Source organism: Osmerus mordax, chromosome 16 (assembly GCF_038355195.1).
Source record: "Osmerus mordax isolate fOsmMor3 chromosome 16, fOsmMor3.pri, whole genome shotgun sequence".
NCBI lineage: Eukaryota > Metazoa > Chordata > Actinopteri > Osmeriformes > Osmeridae > Osmerus > Osmerus mordax.
The window spans coordinates 1,659,512-1,678,163 of NC_090065.1; the positions used below are offsets into that span (position 1 = coordinate 1,659,512).

At 45.6% G+C, this 18,652-nt stretch overlaps 3 protein-coding genes across 5 annotated transcripts; 2 read left to right on the forward strand and 1 right to left on the reverse strand.

Annotated features, from left to right (window-relative positions):
* Window positions 1-245: 245 nt before the first annotated feature.
* ankrd45 (ankyrin repeat domain 45) lies at window positions 246-4,815 on the reverse strand. Of its 3 annotated transcripts, none has more exons than XM_067253530.1 (5): window positions 3,151-4,815; window positions 1,228-1,395; window positions 1,006-1,100; window positions 689-827; window positions 246-417 (listed from the first exon to the last, which is right to left on the reverse strand). In XM_067253530.1, the coding sequence occupies exons 1-5, from the start codon at window positions 4,784-4,786 to the stop codon at window positions 386-388; spliced, it is 2,070 nt and encodes a 689-aa protein (XP_067109631.1). In that variant the 5' UTR covers window positions 4,787-4,815; the 3' UTR covers window positions 246-385. The 3 variants fall into 3 exon arrangements, with proteins under 3 accessions (XP_067109631.1, XP_067109632.1, XP_067109633.1); XM_067253531.1 differs by lacking the exon at window positions 3,151-4,815 and adding an exon at window positions 1,595-1,994; XM_067253532.1 differs by lacking the exon at window positions 3,151-4,815 and adding an exon at window positions 1,482-1,590.
* Window positions 4,816-8,279: 3,464 nt separating this feature from the next.
* On the forward strand, window positions 8,280-13,449 carry LOC136959199 (zinc finger protein 11-like). The gene is made up of 6 exons (XM_067253464.1): window positions 8,280-8,313; window positions 8,497-8,598; window positions 8,701-8,796; window positions 9,352-9,462; window positions 9,713-9,839; window positions 9,976-13,449. Exons 1-6 carry the CDS (start codon window positions 8,296-8,298, stop codon window positions 12,603-12,605), a joined length of 3,084 nt encoding a protein of 1,027 aa, XP_067109565.1. The 5' UTR covers window positions 8,280-8,295; the 3' UTR covers window positions 12,606-13,449.
* A 721-nt stretch (window positions 13,450-14,170) lies between these two features.
* LOC136958776 (gastrula zinc finger protein xFG20-1-like) lies at window positions 14,171-18,631 on the forward strand. Its single transcript, XM_067252876.1, has 6 exons — window positions 14,171-14,188; window positions 14,364-14,465; window positions 14,568-14,663; window positions 15,207-15,317; window positions 15,571-15,697; window positions 15,827-18,631. Exons 1-6 carry the CDS (start codon window positions 14,171-14,173, stop codon window positions 18,550-18,552), a joined length of 3,180 nt encoding a protein of 1,059 aa, XP_067108977.1. The 3' UTR covers window positions 18,553-18,631.
* The last annotated feature ends 21 nt before the right edge of the window (window positions 18,632-18,652 follow it).

An 18,652-nucleotide genomic window follows, 5' to 3' on the forward strand; every position in this document is an offset into this window, starting at 1 on the left:
CCCCCTCACCTCTCTCCCCCACCTCTCTCCCCCCTCCCCCCTCACCTCTCTCCCCCCCACACACACACCAGTTTTATTTTAGCATAATATAGGGGAACTAAGGAAGCAATGACAATAAAAGCACACCATGCTGAGATACAAATTGAACGGCTATTCCTACAGACCTATACACGTAATATAAACAGACTTGTACAAGGGCCATCATAACGTTAGAGGTACATTATGCGTTCCCTCCTCATTGCAGATAGCAACACAGTGACACCTTGTGGTAAAGACGCAGAATAGCAGACAGTGTGGTCAGCTTGTTCCCGGCATGAAAGAGCCTTTAGAAAAGAGCAGGGTTTTACCCCAGTCATTCCACAGGGATTATCCTCAACCTTGTGTCTCAGGCTTTGATTGTTTTAGCTGTGGCGTCAGCTGAAAAAAGAGAGAGAGGAATTATTGACATATTATCACATGCATTACCATGGCCCAGGTGGTTGAGAGAAAATGTGTGGCAAAATATGATTGTGGTGGTGGCTAGATAGGCTTGGGTTTTTAAATGGCTACACACTCCACAGACAACTTTTTGCTTTTAATGCTGTTTATTTTACTAATAACAAATACAAAACAACAGCGTGTGATCGACAACAGTCAAAAATATCTCGTAACAGATCTGTCGAGTCCCTTCGAAACCTGATTTACTTACACAGAATAGCGAGCTTGGAGAGAATAGTTGACAGTGTGTCCTCAAGACGTCTTTTCTGGTCAATGAATTCCTGGGTCGACGGGTCTCTGGCAGTCTGCACCCAGTCATACTTTGCCGTACAGATACTCGTGCACATGTTCTAATTTGTGAGGACATTGAAAAATTTAGCTGTACAAAAAAGACTAGCTTTATAGATAAATAAAAAAAATACTGCATTATATTTTAATTATGCTTACTGGAACTTATCAATGGTTACATTTATGAAAGTCTATGAATATGTTGATGTTACTTATGTTGTTGTAAGATGGTTATCTTACCTTATCTTCTTTGCTAAGTTTGCCCTGAACCTTGTCAGGATCGGAAACGGTGTCTCTCACGTGAGATATGTAAGACACCAAGTCCTGCTTAGCCTCTGCAGCAGATGAAGTGAATAACTGAATTTTCAATTCACACAGAAATATGTACAACATTCTCAGTGTCTTCCTCTATTATAAATACATCGCGCTCTCGTTCTTGCTTGCCCCGTCTCAGAAACTCACCTGCCCAGTTAAGATATTCAGCGCAATCCGTTTTTGAATACCGGGAGGCCACATCGATGGCTCGTTCCCCTCGGAAGTTCTTCAATTGCATGTTGGCACCCAGCGCTACTAAAGTTTTCACCGTTTCTAGCTGGCCCCAGAGTGTAGAGTAATGCAGCGGGGAATAACCTGGAAATAAGTTTACAGAGAACGTTAGACTAGCTTTATCACTGACTATTTTAAAATTAACTCCCATTCGTGGAAGACCTAGCTACCATGGCATTTTCAACGAAAATGTACTGTATATTTATTCTCATTTTATGGGTTATATAAAATATTTAGACATTATGTGTCACGTCAACTGTGAAGCCAGCTAGACTAGGCGTACCTCTAGCAGTGAGTTCATTGACTTCTGCTCCATGTTTTACCAGTTCTCGGACGATATCGTCTCTTCCCAGCGCGCATGCTGTAAAAAAGGCATTCCTGCCGAGTTCATCCTTTTCCTTAAATAAATATTTTGGAGATTCTCTGTCTGATACTGTTAAACTCTCGACGGTTTCCAAATATTCCTGAAGACCTCTGAGATCTCCAGTTAAAGCATACCGCAATATTGAATGTTCTTCAACCGACTGCATACTGTAGTTTAGTTCTAGTTTCAAATTTAGCACTACTGTAGCTGTAGTGCTAAATGTAACAGGCTTTTACTTTTTACCAGTAGCCGTTGTCAGCAAACCAAAACCTTAGACTTCAGTATTTGATTAGATAACTTCGTTAATCTAGGTCACGATAGTTTTTATTTCCTAAAGAAGTCAACCGCAGAGCACGGATATTTACCGTTTCCATGGATACAAGTCACGTTTGAGGCAGAGAAGTGGGCGCCTGTTTACAGTGTACGTTGTAATGTTTTGGCTACAGTCAATAATAATACAAACTGTTATTTCACTTTTCTCACACCCAAGGATGCTTTACAGAGTATTGAAAAGGTTAAATACAATGTCAATGTAAAACAAATATAAAGAACCAAACATTTACAAAATTATAAAATATGATTAGCCTACATTTGGGACCTGGGAGTCAGGTGGCTGAGCGGTGAGGGAGTCGGGTCGAGTTCGATTCCCGGTCATGCCAACTGACGTTGTGTCCTTGGGCAAGGCACTTCACCCTACTTGCCTCGGGGGAATGTCCCTGTACTTACTGTAAGTCGCTCTGGATAAGAGCGTCTGCTAAATGACTAAATGTAAATTTGGATTTAAGAAATCCAAATTCTATAACTGAAAAATGTGTCTCATAATAAAAGAGTTTCATTGTAAAATTAAGATATATAATTTGGAATCGTTTCCCACACACTCCCTACACAACAGATTCTACTACAAGAAATACAATCTGTATTACTCATTGCAACTCTGTTGTGTAGATTCCGTTTTTGTCATGACCTTGAGCTAAATTGAGACAAATTATAAATTTCTGTTGCTACAAATAACTCACGACAAACTGTCAAATGTAAATAATTGCGACAAAGACTTTTCAACTAATATCAAAAGAGTGGGACAGATAAACAAACGTGTTTCTTGAAGTACTCCTCGCTTTTGAAACGCTTACCACAATGCGCACACTCAAAAGTCTCATTGCTGTGGCATGTCATGTGTTTATGTAGGCGGGACAGGCTGACAAAGCGCATTTGGCAAAGAGTGCAAGGAAATGGTCGCTCCTTGCGGTGTGAAAATCGAATATGTGACTTCAGATATGTCTCCTGTTTATAACTTTTGCCACACTCTGTGCAGACGTGGGGCCTAGCATCATCGTGGACAGGCAGGTGACGTTTCAAACCTATTGCTTTTGCGAAACCTTTACCACAGGTCTCACACAGGTGTGACCTGTCAACATGCGTTTTGATATGATTCATCAAGCTGTTGTTGTTATTGAACACCTTGCCACAGTACTTACAGGGGAAGCCGTCTCCTGTGTGGTACAACATGTGGACTTGAAGTTTCTTTCCCGTCATGAACACGGCATTACAATGGGAACACTTGAAGCTCGCGATTTCTCCTGCTGGCTCTCTGTCCACCATGGTACGATTGCGGCGCGTGGGCCCACAGCCTACTCTGGCTACTTTGGCCTGATGTCTGGCAAGATCCACCTTGTTCCCGAAGCTGTGGGAACAGATGCTGCAGCTGAAAGGTCCCTTTTCATGTCTCCTCATGTGCTGATCCCGGCTCGATTTATTGAAAAACCTCTTGAAGCACACAGGACACGTCCGGTTGTCCATGATCACACCGGGGGGCGGAGCCCGGACGGGGGTTTGGTTCTGGGGGGAGACGGTGCTTCCGTGAGGCTGAGGAGAATCTGTGACACTCTGGCTCGGGGCCGAGTCCTGGCTGCTGTGCGCTTGGTCCTCCTGGCCCGGCTGCAGGTTCTGGTGGACCTCTTCCCCAGAGTCTTGCTGCCGGCTGGGAGACTTCACCCCCACACGTGTGTCTGGGCCATGCCTGTCCTGAGAGGCCTCACCACTGCTGCCACGCAACTGGCTCTCCATGAGGTCTTCTACTGAAGTTGACTGAAGGTCGGTCTGCTGACCAACGAGGATCGTCTCCACACTCTGGGTCTCTGAAAGCTGGGAAGATTGAACATAGCCTTTTCTGCACGAAGGGCACCTTGTCCAAGACATACAGTTGAGACTGTGTTTCTCCATTTCACCAGAAGAGGTAAATGTTTGCCCACAAGGACACGAGTGAGGGTTTAGGTTATGCTGCAGTTTCAGGTGCTCTGCCATGGTGTGGGTGTCTTTGAAGGTCTCGTTACACAAAAGGCAGGTTCGGTGGGATCTTTTAGGTACTACTCTGAAGGGTTGTCCCTGACTGTGGAGAGCGGTGGAGGCAGCTGATGTTGAGTTTGTGGTGCTGGTGACCTGCTGTACCCCGGTCCCGTTCATACAGGATGCCTCTCTGGTGTCCGGGCCAGCTGGTCCCCCAGGACACTCTGAGCTTGGAGGAGCACGATCAACTCTCTTCCCACAATCACAGCACAAATTGTTCCTCTTTGAACATCTTCTAATGTGTAGATTTGTTGAGTTGCGGTGAAGCTTCTTGTTGCAAATGGGGCAGGGTCGTTTGTTATCCTGCCCTGGAGAGGGACGGCTAGTGGAGGTTTTCTGCTGAGGTACAGTCCCTGGTTCTGGCTCCATCTCAGCGGACGATAAAGACGACACAGACTTGTCATCCTGCTCCCAATCTGAGTCTTCGTTGTGGCTGGACACGTGACAGTCCTCCTGGTGTTCCTCCAAACTCTCAGAGTCATCAAATTCTTCCCCACACCCTGTGCAGCGGTGGGGAATCTGCTTAGCATGAACGATCATGTGTCTGGTAAAGTCCTTTGCATTGGAAAAACTCTTACCACACCGGGAGCACGTTTTCACACGCTTCCCAGCATGCAACGCATCAACGGAGGGAGAATCCTGATCTGTGCGGAGAGGGGACAGTCCTTCTCCTCGCTCTGTGGCCGCAGCTTGGCCGGGATTCTCAAACTGAGACGTAGGTGACATCCTACAGAAGTCACTCTTGCGAGAAACAACCTTTGCTCTCATCCACTGTTGATGTCCCTCCTCCCCCACCCTCGTCCTCTTCCTCCTGTCCAGTTGTTGTGCTGTTAAGGTGGACTCCAGCCCAGACAACAGCTCATCAGTGACTTCCATTCTGTATAGAACAACCTGTGGTTGATGGAGCAGACAGGAAATAACTGTTGAAGACTCGTCCATCACCACTCCTTTGGTTCTGGTAGTTTCTTCTCTAGTTTCCAGGTTTCTGTCACTTTCTTCATCCTTTGCAGTCTGCATTTCGACTGCTGTGTCCTCCTCATCCTCCCTCTCAAAGTTGTCCTCTGGTTCCTCTTCTGGACTAGAAGGTCCAGTTTGGACACCCATTGCTTGATCAGCACTTATCCTCTGAGCTTCTGTGTGACTGGATTCTGACCACAAAGGTATAGCTGACTGGATGCAAGACAAGGCTGGACTTTGAACACCAGGACATCCCTCCACAGCCTCTGATTGGACCTCTGAGTCGCCACGGACACCCAAGTTGTCAAGCATCTCTAGGCAGGACTCAGAGAGCGTACAGAGAATGTATTTGTCTTCAGAGACATTACCTAGAGAGAAAAACAAATTCATTACATTATTTAAATTGGCCAAAATTTGGTCAGTTGATCTAGAACAGCACACCTTAAAAATATTACAACTTGACAGGTATAGACTTTAAGCAGACTTGCTGGATCTCATACCGTTGGTGTAGGAATGTCCACCTGTAATGTTATGGTTCAGAAGAAGGGTGCTCAAGGGCTTCAGGTAACACCCAGACTGCTGCAACTCCTCCAGGACAGAGGGGGTGGAGCTGAGAAACGATGACACCTACAGCGAAAGAAGGAAGCAGGAAGAAAAATGGAGCACCAGCAGATTTAACATTTTAACATTAGGTTGTGGAAAACCCACAGTGATTGTTTGTTATCATACTCGAGGTGAACGGTTGTCCTGTCTGCTGTTTGCTAGTTGTAGACATCTTAATTTAAGAAGATAACCCTTTAATGGTAGACATGCAGGTGTGGTGTTTGTGAGGCACCGCTTTGGATAAAAACATCTGATAAACAAATACATTATTATTATTTTACCTGTTTAAGGGTTGGAGTAGGAAGAAGAGCGTCCAACCTGGAGAGAAACTCCCACACCAGAGTCTGAAGAGCAAAGTCATACTTGGGGCCAAACTCCTCTGGAAACATGTTCTGGGGACAAACATGAAAAGATGGTTTCCACCTACAAAGTGTATACAGGCCTCAGCCTAAAACTAGGGGTTGACCGATATGTGTTTTTCAGGGCCGATGCCGATACCGATTATTACAGATTAAGTAGACCGATAACCGAAATGTTGAACCAATATATGTCTAGTGTAAAAATTAAAATTAATGTCAAAATTAAGAATAAAAAGGCCTCTGACAAAGATCTCTTTAAATTATTTTAAACATATCTTTCATTCTGAAAACTGTTAATAATAATAACAACAACATAAAAAGTGCAGGGAGCATCCAGAAGCATTCTGTAAACATTTTGTACAACTTAAAAGTAAATTGAAACCACAACAAGCAACAAATGAACAAATAATGTAAAATGTAAATTATTTAAAATTTAAAATATTTTATCGGCATATCGGTTTTGAAAATGGCCGATATAGATAAACATAAAAATGCTTAATAACGGCGCCGATAATCGGTCGACCCCTAGACTAAACAGTGTGTCTAGAGCAGAACTGGGCGGTGCTGTGGAGGATGGATGACTTACCCGGAAGTAGTGTTCCCTCTGCGCTGGCTGTTCCAGCAGGGTTTCAATCAGCTTCAGAAAGTGTGACACTGATGTTTCCACGTCTGGATCAGAGATCTGTGGAAAAATCATTTTCCACCTGTCATACATTGATAAGTTACTCGTGCGATTGTAAAGAAACGTAACACAATATGAAGTATCACAGCGAATCATGTTCACCTCCTGTCTCCTGTGCATAGCGCTGCAGGTCCTTATTCTGTCTAGTTGTTGCTGGATGGTCTCCGAGTCCAGCAGGTCAGAAAGGCACAGCTCTAGAACCAGCTGAAAGTTGAAACATTTCTGATTACGCTTAAAACATACATTTCAGGGCATCGATTGTGGAATGAACTACAACTGACTGACTGTCTAGCTAGCTACTGCCTCGCGTCTTTACCAGAAGGCTGACCAGTTCCACTCAGTATGAAGGCTGTAAAGGTAGCTCGCTAGATACACGTACCCGCGCTCGCAGCCCCATGAGGAGTTGGACCGTATCTCGGTAGCTCATCAGATCCGGGATGACCGCTAACACCTCGGTAACAAACGTGTCCAGCACACCGTAGTCTTGGACATTACCCCTCTCAACGACTTGCCATAGAGCTGCAGATACCAACCTCACAGGCGGAACCAAAACACGGACGGACGACACTGGAATAGTGGAAAAAATTATCTTTGTAATATCCATGTTTGCTCGTATGCTCATACTACGCCAGCATAATGAGAGAGTAGTAGCCTACTAGCCTACGGTACTTTCTGCTGATGCTTTAAAGCAAGGAACTTGGGACGGGGCTGAATGCCTTGGTTAGAGCTAGCAAAAAACCGTGTTCCGTCCTCTTCTTCTCATATGGGTTCTCACGATTTGAATTGCTCTTCATTTCCAAAGTAAAAGTCCTGTGCTGGAGTTTGCTGAACTAACAGCAAGAAACCAGCGTGGGCAAAATAGTTACACCGTCCGATTTGTCTCTTTCTCTCAATTACAAGTACAAAGTGTTCTCACTTGAACAGTCTTAGATGCCAACAGTGAATAGTCACTGTTTCGAGCTGCCACCAGAGAGTAGTAGCCTGGTCCTAACCAGACTCTCGTACATTTCATTTGGCCTCCACATGCAAAACCAGTCCTGTTTTGGGGGTCGTCTCATTGTTGCCCCTCTACTGCACTTGTTAATTCCACCAACACCAATGCAGCGGAAACTGATTAACAACCCCCTCTGCTACTTAACTGACCAGATCATTATCAGAGAAGTGCAATTTTTATTAATGCCATACCCTGATTAAAAAAAAACCTGTTCCTTTAATTTTTTGGAGCAGTGTATTTTGCCCACACCGGTTTCTCGCTGTTAGTCCAGAAAACTTCAGCACAGGACTTTTATTTTGGAAATAAAGAGCACAATTCAAATCGTGAGAACCCATAGGAAGACGTAACACGGTCATTTGCTAGCCAAGGCATTCAGCTCCGTCCCAAGTTCTTTGCTTTAAAGCGTCAGCAGAAAGTACCGTAGACTAGCACTACTCTCTCATTATGCTGGCGTAGTATGAGCATACGAGTAAACATGGATATTACAAAGATAATTTTTTCCACTATTCCAGTGTCGTCCGTCCGTGTTTTGGTTCCGCCTGTTAGGTTGGTATCTGCAGCTCTATGGCAAGTCGTTGAGAGGGGTAATGTCCAAGACTACGGAGTGCTGGACACCTTTGTTACCGAGGTGTTAGCGGTCATCCCGGATCTGATGAGCTACCGAGATACGGTCCAACTCCTCATGGGGCTGCGAGCGCGGGTACGTGTAGCTAGCTAGCTAGCTAGCTACCTTTACAGCCTTCATACTGCGAGGAATTGGTCAGCCTTCTGGTAAAGACGCGAGGCAGTAGCTAGCTAGACAGTCAGTCAGTTGTAGTTCATTCCACAATCGATGCCCTGAAATGTATGTTTTAAGCGTAATCAGAAATGTTTCAACTTTCAGCTGGTTCTAGAGCTGTGCCTTTCTGACCTGCTGGACTCGGAGACCATCCAGCAACAACTAGACAGAATAAGGACCTGCAGCGCTATGCACAGGAGACAGGAGGTGAACATGATTCGCTGTGATACTTCATATTGTGTTACGTTTCTTTACAATCGCACGAGTAACTTATCAATGTATGACAGGTGGAAAATGATTTTTCCACAGATCTCTGATCCAGACGTGGAAACATCAGTGTCACACTTTCTGAAGCTGATTGAAACCCTGCTGGAACAGCCAGCGCAGAGGGAACACTACTTCCGGGTAAGTCATCCATCCTCCTCCACAGCACCGCCCATTTCTGCTCTAGACACACTGTTTAGTCTAGGGGTCGACCGATTATCGGTGCCGTTATTAAGCATTTTTATGTTTATCCATATCGGCCATTTTCAAAACCGATATGCCGATAAAATATTTTTAATTTTAAGTAATTTACATTTTACATTATTTGTTCATTTGTTGCTTGTTGTGGTTTCAATTTACTTCTAAGTTGTACAAAATGTTTACAGAATGCTGCTGGATGCTCCCTGCACTTTTTATGTTGTTGTTATTATTATTAAGTTTTCAGAATGAAAGATATGTTTAAAATAATTTAAAGAGATCTTTGTCAGAGGCCTTTTTATTCTTAATTTTAACATAAATTTTTATTTTTACACTAGACATATATATTGGTTCAACATATCGGTTATCGGTCTACTTGATCTGTAATAATCGGTATCGGCATCGGCCCTGAAAAACACATATCGGTCGACCCCTAGTTTAGGCTGAGGCCTGTATACACTTTGTAGGTGGAAACCATCTTTTCATGTTTGTCCCCAGAACATGTTTCCGGAGGAGTTTGGCCCCAAGTATGACTTTGCTCTTCAGACTCTGGTGTGGGAGTTTCTCTCCAGGTTGGACACTCTTCTTCCTACTCCAACCCTTAAACAGGTAAAATAATAATAATCTATTTGTTTATCAGATGTTTTTATCCAAAGCGGTGCCTCACAAACACCACACCTGCATGTCTACCATTAAAGGGTTATCTTCTTAAATTAAGATGTCTGCAAACAGCAGACAGGACAACCCTTCACCTCGAGTATGATAACAAACAATCACTGTGGGTTTTCCACAACCTAATGTTAAAATGTTAAATCTGCTGGTGCTCCATTTTTCTTCCTGCTTCCTCCTTTCGCTGTAGGTGTCATCGTTTCTCAGCTCCGCCCCCTCTGTCCTGGAGGAGTTGCAGCAGTCTGGGTGTTACCTGAAGCCCTTGAGCACCCTTCTTCTGAACCATAACAATACAGGTGGACATTCCTACACCAACGGTAGGAGATCCAGCAAGTCTGCTTAAAGTCTATACCTGTCAAGTTGTAATATTTTTAAGGTGTGCTGTTCTAGATCGGCTGACCAAATTTTGGCCAATTTAAATAAATAATGTAATGAATTTGTTTTTCTCTCTAGGTAATGTCTCTGAAGACAACTACATCCTCTGTACGCTCTCTGAGTCCTGCCTAGAGACGCTTGACAACTTGGGTGTCCGTGGCGACTCAGAGGTCCAATCAGAGGCTGTGGAGGGATGTCCTGGTGTTCAAAGTCCAGCCTTGTCTTGCATCCAGTCAGCTATACCTTTGTGGTCAGAATCCAGTCACACAGAAGCTCAGAGGATAAGTGCTGATCAAGCAATGGGCGTCCAAACTGGACCTTCTAGTCCAGAAGAGGAACCAGAGGACAACTTTGAGAGGGAGGATGAGGAGGACACAGCAGTCGAAATGCAGACTGCAAAGGATGAAGAAACAGATTTGGCTTGTAACACACTTCTTAGTGACAGAAACCTGGAAACTAGAGAAGAAACTACCAGAACCAAAGGAGTGGTGATGGACGAGTCTTCAACAGTTATTTCCTGTCTGCTCCATCAACCACAGGTTGTTCTATACAGAATGGAAGTCACTGATGAGCTGTTGTCTGGGCTGGAGTCCACCTTAACAGCACAACAACTGGACAGGAGGAAGAGGACGAGGGTGGGGGAGGAGGGACATCAACAGCGGATGAGAGCAAAGGTTGTTTCTCGCAAGAGTGACTTCTGTAGGATGTCACCTACGTCTCAGTTTGAGAATCCCGGCCAAGCTGCGGCCACAGAGCGAGGAGAAGGACTGTCCCCTCTCCGCACAGATCAGGATTCTCCCTCCGTTGATGCGTTGCATGCTGGGAAGCGTGTGAAAACGTGCTCCCGGTGTGGTAAGAGTTTTTCCAATGCAAAGGACTTTACCAGACACATGATCGTTCATGCTAAGCAGATTCCCCACCGCTGCACAGGGTGTGGGGAAGAATTTGATGACTCTGAGAGTTTGGAGGAACACCAGGAGGACTGTCACGTGTCCAGCCACAACGAAGACTCAGATTGGGAGCAGGATGACAAGTCTGTGTCGTCTTTATCGTCCGCTGAGATGGAGCCAGAACCAGGGACTGTACCTCAGCAGAAAACCTCCACTAGCCGTCCCTCTCCAGGGCAGGATAACAAACGACCCTGCCCCATTTGCAACAAGAAGCTTCACCGCAACTCAACAAATCTACACATTAGAAGATGTTCAAAGAGGAACAATTTGTGCTGTGATTGTGGGAAGAGAGTTGATCGTGCTCCTCCAAGCTCAGAGTGTCCTGGGGGACCAGCTGGCCCGGACACCAGAGAGGCATCCTGTATGAACGGGACCGGGGTACAGCAGGTCACCAGCACCACAAACTCAACATCAGCTGCCTCCACCGCTCTCCACAGTCAGGGACAACCCTTCAGAGTAGTACCTAAAAGATCCCACCGAACCTGCCTTTTGTGTAACGAGACCTTCAAAGACACCCACACCATGGCAGAGCACCTGAAACTGCAGCATAACCTAAACCCTCACTCGTGTCCTTGTGGGCAAACATTTACCTCTTCTGGTGAAATGGAGGAACACAGTCTCAACTGTATGTCTTGGACAAGGTGCCCTTCGTGCAGAAAAGGCTATGTTCAATCTTCCCAGCTTTCAGAGACCCAGAGTGTGGAGACGATCCTCGTTGGTCAGCAGACCGACCTTCAGTCAACTTCAGTAGAAGACCTCATGGAGAGCCAGTTGCGTGGCAGCAGTGGTGAGGCCTCTCTGGACAGGCATGGCCCAGACACCGGTGTGGGGGTGAAGTCTCCCAGCCGGCAGCAAGACTCTGGGGAAGAGGTCCACCAGAACCTGCAGCCGGGCCAGGAGGACCAAGCGCACAGCAGCCAGGACTCGGCCCCGAGCCAGAGTGTCACAGATTCTCCTCAGCCTCACGGAAGCACCGTCTCCCCCCAGAACCAAACCCCCGTCCGGGCTCCGCCCCCCGGTGTGATCATGGACAACCGGACGTGTCCTGTGTGCTTCAAGAGGTTTTCCAATAAATCGAGCCGGGATCAGCACATGAGGAGACATGAAAAGGGACCTTTCAGCTGCAGCATCTGTTCCCACAGCTTCGGGTGCAAGAAGGATCTTGCCAGACATCAGGCCAAAGTAGCCAGAGTAGGCTGTGGGCCCACGCGCCGTAATCGTACCATGGTGGACAGAGAGCCAGCAGGAGAAATCGCGAGCTTCAAGTGTTCCCATTGTAATGCCGTGTTCATGACGGGAAAGAAACTTCAAGTCCACATGTTGTATCACACAGGAGACGGCTTCCCCTGTAAGTACTGTGGCAAGGTGTTCAATAACAACAACAGCTTGATGAATCATATCAAAACGCATGTTGACAGGTCACACCTGTGTGAGACCTGTGGTAAAGGTTTCGCAAAAGCAATAGGTTTGAAACGTCACCTGTCTGTCCACGATGATGCTAGGCCCCACGTCTGCACAGAGTGTGGCAAAAGTTATAAACAGGAGACATATCTGAAGACACATATTCGATTTTCACACCGCAAGGAGCGACCATTTCCTTGCACTCTTTGCCAAATGCGCTTTGTCAGCCTGTCCCGCCTACATAAGCACATGACATGCCACAGCAACAAGACTTTTGGGTGTGCGCATTGTGGTAAGCGTTTCAAAAGCGAGGAGTACTTCAAGAAACACGTTTGTTTATCTGTCCCACTCTTTTGATATTAGTTGAAAAGTCTTTGTCGCAATTATTTACATTTGACAGTTTGTCGTGAGTTATTTGTAGCAACAGAAATGAATAATTTGTCACAATTTAGCTCAAGGTCATGACAAAAAAGGAATCTACACAACAGAGTTGCAATGAGTAATAAAGATTGTATTTCTTGTAGTAGAATCTGTTGTGTAGGGAGTGTGTGGGAAACGATTCCAAATTATGTATCTTAATTTTACAATGAAACTCTTTTATTATGAGACACATTTTTTCGTTATAGAATTTGGATTTCTTAAATCCAAATGTAGGCTAATCATATTTTATAATGTTGTAAATGTTTGGTTCTTTATATTTGTTTTACATTGACATTGTATTTAACTGTTTCAATACTCTGTAAAGCATCCTTGGGTGTGAGAAAAGTGAAATAACAGTTTGTATTATTATTGACTGTAGCCAAAACATTACAACGTACACAAACAGGCGCCCACTTCTCTGCCTCAAACGTGACTTGTATCCATGGAAACGGTAAATATCCGTGCTCTGCGGTTGACTTCTTCAGGAAATAAAAACTATCGTGACCTAGATTAACGAAGTTATCTAATCAAATACTGAAGTCTAAGGTTTTGGTTTGCTGACAACGGCTACTGGTAAAAAGTAAAAGCCTGTTACATTTTTCTAGCACTACAGCTACAGTAGTGCTAAATTTGAAACTAGAACTAAACTACAGTATGCAGTCGGTTGAAGAACATTCAATATTGCGGTATGCTTTAACCGGAGATCTCAGAGGTCTTCAGGAATATTTGGAAACCGTTGAGAGTTTAACAGTATCAGACAGAGAATCTCCAAAATATTTATTTAAGGAAAAGGATGAACTCGGCAGGAATGCCTTTTTTACAGCATGCGCGCTGGGAAGAGACGATATCGTCCGAGAACTGGTAAAACATGGAGCAGAAGTCAATGAACTCACTGCTAGAGGTACGCCTAGTCTAGCTGGCTTCACAGTTGACGTGACAGATAATGTCTAAATATTTTATATAACCCATCAAATGAGAATAAATATACAGTACATTTTCGTGGAAAATGCCATGGTAGCTAGGTCTTCCGCGAATGGGAGTTAATTTTAAAATAGTCAGTAATAGGCGATGTTCTTGCTGTTAGTTCAGCAAACTTCAGCACAGGACTTTTATTTTGGAAATGAAGAGCAATTCAAATCGTGAGAACCCATATGAGGACGGAACACGGTTAGCTCTAACCAAGGCATTCAGCCCCATCCCAAATTCCTTGCTTTAAAGCATCAGCAGAAAGTACCGAAGGCTAGTAGGCTACCACTCTCTCATTATGCTGGTGTAGTATGAGCATACGAGCAAACATGGATATTACAAAGATCAATTTTTCCACTATTCCAGTGTCGTCCGTCCGTGTTTTGGTTCCGCCTGTTAGGTTGGTATCTGCAGCTCTATGGCAAGTCGTTGAGAGGGGTAATGTCCAAGACTACGGAGTGCTGGACACGTTTGTTACCGAGGTGTTAGCGGTCATCCCGGATCTGATGAGCTACCGAGATACGGTCCAACTCCTCATGGGGCTGCGAGCGCGGGTACGTGTAGCTAGCTAGCTACCTTTACAGCCTTCATACTGCGAGGAATTGGTCAGCCTTCTGGTAAAGACGCGAGGCAGTAACTAGCTAGACAGTCAGTCAGTTGTAGTTCATTCCACAATCGATGCCCTGAAATGTATGTTTTAAGCGTAATCAGAAATGTTTCAACTTTCAGCTAGTTCTGGAGCTGTGCCTTTCTGACCTGGTCGACTCGGAGACCATCCAGCAACAACTAGACAGAATAAGGACCTGCAGCGCTATGCACAGGAGACATGAGGTGAACATGATTCGCTGTGATACTTCATATTGTGTTACGTTTCTTTACAATCGCACGAGTAACTTATCAATGTATGACAGGTGGAAAATGATTTTTCCGCAGAGCTCTGATCCAGACGTGGAAACATCAGTGTCACACTTTCTGAAGCTGATTGAAACCCTGCTGGAACAGCCAGCGCAGAGGGAACACTACTTCCGGGTAAGTCATCCATCCTCCTCCACAGCACCGCCCATTTCTGCTCTAGACACACTGTTTAGGGTAGGGGTCGACCGATTATCGGCGCCGTTATTAAGCATTTTTATGGTTATCGATGTCAGGGGTTTTCAAAACCGATTTGCCGATAAAATATTTAAAATTTTAAATCATTTACATTTTTCATTATTTGTTCATTTGTTGCTTCTTGTGGTTTCAATTGACTTTTAAGTTGTACAAAATGTTTACAGAATGCTGCTGGATGCTCCCTGCACTTTTTATGTTATTATTATTAACAGTTTTCAGAATGAAAGATATGGTTAAAATAGTTTAAAGAGTCTTTGTCAGAGGCTTTTTTATTCTTAATTTTGACATTAATTTTCACTTTGACATAAGACATATATCGGTTATCGGTCTTTTTGATCTGTAATAATCGGTATCGACATCGGTCCTGAAAAACGCATATCGGTCGACCCCCTAGTTTAGGCTGAGGCCTGTATACACTTTGTAGGTGGAAACCATCTTTTCCTGTTTCATGTTTGTCCCCAGAACATGTTTCCAGAGGAGTTTGGCCCCAAGTATGACTTTGCTCTTCAGACTCTGGTGTGGGAGTTTCTCTCCAGGTTGGACACTCTTCTTCCTACTCCAACCCTTAAACAGGTAAAATAATAATAATGTATTTGTTTATCAGATGTTTTTATCCAAAGCGGTGCCTCACAAACACCACACCTGCATGTCTACCATTAAAGGGTTATCCTCTTAAATTAAGATGTCTACAACTAGCAAACAGCAGACAGGACAACCGTTCACCTCGAGTATGATAACAATCGCTGTGGGTTTTCCACAACCTAATGTTAAAATGTTAAATCTGCTGGTGCTCCATTTTTCTTCCTGCTTCCTCCTTTCGCTGTAGGTGTCATCGTTTCTCAGCTCCGCCCCCTCTGTCCTGGAGGAGTTGCAGCAGTCTGGGTGTTACCTGAAGCCCTTGAGCACCCTTCTTCTGAACCATAACATTACAGGTGGACATTCCTACACCAACGGTATGAGATCCAGCAAGTCTGCTTAAAGTCTATACCTGTCAAGTTGTAATATTTTTAAGGTGTGCTGTTCTAGATCTGCTGACCAAATTTTGGGCAATATAAATAAATAATATAATGAACTTTTTCTAGGTAATGTCTCTGAAGACAACTATATCCTCTGTACGCTCTCTGAGTCCTGCCTAGAGATGCTTGACAACTTGGGTGTCCGTGGCGACTCAGAGGTCCAATCAGAGGCTGTGGAGGGATGTCCTGGTGTTCAAAGTCCAGCCTTGTCTTGCATCCAGTCAGCTATACCTTTGTGGTCAGAATCCAGTCACACAGAAGCTCAGAGGATAAGTGCTGATCAAGCAATGGGCGTCCAAACTGGACCTTCTAGTCCAGAAGAGGAACCAGAGGACAACTTTGAGAGGGAGGATGAGGAGGACACAGCAGTCGAAATGCAGACTGCAAAGGATGAAGAAACAGATTTGGCTTGTAACACACTTCTTAGTGACAGAAACCTGGAAACTAGAGAAGAAACTACCAGAACCAAAGGACTGGTGATGGACGAGTCTTCAACAGTTATTTCCTGTCTGCTCCATCAACCACAGGTTGTTCTATACAGAATGGAAGTCACTGATGAGCTGTTGTCTGGGCTGGAGTCCACCTTAACAGCACAACAACTGGACAGGAGGAAGAGGACGAGGGTGGGGGAGGAGGGACATCAACAGCGGATGAGAGCAAAGGTTGTTTCTCGCAAGAGTGACTTCTGTAGGATGTCACCTACGTCTCAGTTTGAGAATCCCGGCCAAGCTGCGGCCACAGAGCGAGGAGAAGGACTGTCCCCTCTCCGCACAGATCAGGATTCTCCCTCCGTTGATGCGTTGCATGCTGGGAAGCGTGTGAAAACGTGCTCCCGGTGTGGTAAGAGTTTTTCCAATGCAAAGGACTTTACCAGACACATGATCGTTCATGATAAGCAGATTCCCCACCGCTGCACAGGGTGTGGGGAAGAATTTGATGACTCTGAGAGTTTGGAGGAACACCAGGAGGACTGTCACGTGTCCAGCCACAACGAAGACTCAGATTGGGAGCAGGATGACAAGTCTGTGTCGTCTTTATCGTCCGCTGAGATGGAGCCAGAACCAGGGACTGTACCTCAGCAGAAAACCTCCACTAGCCGTCCCTCTCCAGGGCAGGATAACAAACGACCCTGCCCCATTTGCAACAAGAAGCTTCACCGCAACTCAATGAGTCAACACATACGCAACCATGGTGGGCCATTGGCAAGACGGGTTCCACATCGTTGCCATGGCTGCGGCTGGAGATGTTACGTTAAATCCAATTTTAAAAAACACACTGAAATGTGTCTGAAGAGGAACAATTTGTGCTGTGATTGTGGGAAGAGATTTGATCTTGCTCCTCCAAGCTCAGAGTGTCCTGGGGGACCAGCTGGCCCAGACACCAGAGAGGCATCCTGTATGAACGGGACCGGGGTACAGCAGGTCACCAGCACCACAAACTCCACATCAGCTGCCTCCACCGCTCTCCACAGTCAGGGACAACCCTTCAGAGTAGTACCTAAAAGATCCCACCGAACCTGCCTTTTGTGTAACGAGACCTTCAAAGACACCCACACCATGGCAGAGCACCTGAAACTGCAGCATAACCTAAACCCTCACTCGTGTCCTTGTGGGCAAACATTTACCTCTTCTGGTGAAATGGAGGAACACAGTCTCAACTGTATGTCTTGGACAAGGTGCCCTTCGTGCAGAAAAGGCTATGTTCAATCTTCCCAGCTTTCAGAGACCCAGAGTGTGAAGACGATCCTCGTTGGTCAGCAGACCGACCTTCAGTCAACTTCAGTAGAAGACCTCATGGAGAGCCAGTTGCGTGGCAGCAGTGGTGAGGCCTCTCAGGACAGGCATGGCCCAGACCCACGTGTGGGGGTGAAGTCTCCCAGCCGGCAGCAAGACTCTGGGGAAGAGGTCCACCAGAACCTGCAGCCGGGCCAGGAGGACCAAGCGCACAGCAGCCAGGACTCGGCCCCGAGCCAGAGTGTCACAGATTCTCCTCAGCCTCACGGAAGCACCGTCTCCCCCCAGAACCAAACCCCCGTCCGGGCTCCACCCCCCGGTGTGATCATGGACAACCGGACGTGTCCTGTGTGCTTCAAGAGGTTTTTCAATAAATCGAGCCGGGATCAGCACATGAGGAGACATGAAAAGGGACCTTTCAGCTGCAGCATCTGTTCCCACAGCTTTGGGAGCAAGGTGGATCTTGCCAGACATCAGGCCAAAGTAGCCAGAGTAGGCTGTGGGCCCACGCGCCGTAATCGTACCATGGTGGACCGAGAGCCAGCAGGAGAAATCGCGAGCTTCAAGTGTTCCCATTGTAATGCCGTGTTCATGACGGGAAAGAAGCTTCAAGTCCACATGTTGTATCACACAGGAGACGGCTTCCCCTGTAAGTACTGTGGCAAGGTGTTCAATAACAACAACAGCTTGATGAAACATATCAAAACGCATGTTGACAGGTCACACCTGTGTGAGACCTGTGGTAAAGGTTTCACAACAGCAGCCGCTTTGAAAAGTCACATGTTCGTCCACGATGATGCTAGGCCCCACGTCTGCACAGAGTGTGGCAAAAGCTACAAACAGAAGGCATTCCTGGAAAGTCACATTCGTTTTGTGCATCAAGCTAAGCGGCCATATCCTTGCACCCTCTGCCAGGTGCGCTTGTCCAACCTGGCATCGCTACATAGACACTTAAAAATTCACAGCAAGGAGACCTTCAGTTGTGCGGATTGTGGGAAGAGTTCAAAACGAAAGGAGTTCTTGACAAAACACGTTTGTGTAGTCGACCCCCGCTTTTGATGTCACTAGAGAACTCTTTGCTGCAGTTGCGTGGCAAATGTTTGGTACCAGTGAAAATAAATCATGACCATCAGCATCTTCTTAGTCTTGTGGTATTTGT

What these genes read in the sequence shown, in the direction of transcription:
- ankrd45 (XM_067253530.1), bottom strand. Translation starts at nt 4,786, where the DNA reads ATGAGAGCAAAGGTTGTTTCTCGCAAGAGTGACTTCTGTAGGATGTCA. An exon ending in TGAATATCTTAACTGGGCAG is followed by an intron (nt 1,101 to 1,227) that starts GTGAGTTTCTGA and finishes CATCTGCTGCAG; the next exon opens with AGGCTAAGCAGGACTTGGTG. An exon ending in CTCCAAGCTCGCTATTCTGT is followed by an intron (nt 418 to 688) that starts GTAAGTAAATCA and finishes CTCTTTTTTCAG; the next exon opens with CTGACGCCACAGCTAAAACA.
- LOC136959199 (XM_067253464.1), top strand. An exon ending in CTATGCACAGGAGACAGGAG is followed by an intron (nt 8,599 to 8,700) that starts GTGAACATGATT and finishes ATTTTTCCACAG; the next exon opens with ATCTCTGATCCAGACGTGGA. An exon ending in TGGACATTCCTACACCAACG is followed by an intron (nt 9,840 to 9,975) that starts GTAGGAGATCCA and finishes TTTTCTCTCTAG; the next exon opens with GTAATGTCTCTGAAGACAAC.
- LOC136958776 (XM_067252876.1), top strand. An exon ending in CTATGCACAGGAGACATGAG is followed by an intron (nt 14,466 to 14,567) that starts GTGAACATGATT and finishes ATTTTTCCGCAG; the next exon opens with AGCTCTGATCCAGACGTGGA. An exon ending in CTACTCCAACCCTTAAACAG is followed by an intron (nt 15,318 to 15,570) that starts GTAAAATAATAA and finishes CTTTCGCTGTAG; the next exon opens with GTGTCATCGTTTCTCAGCTC.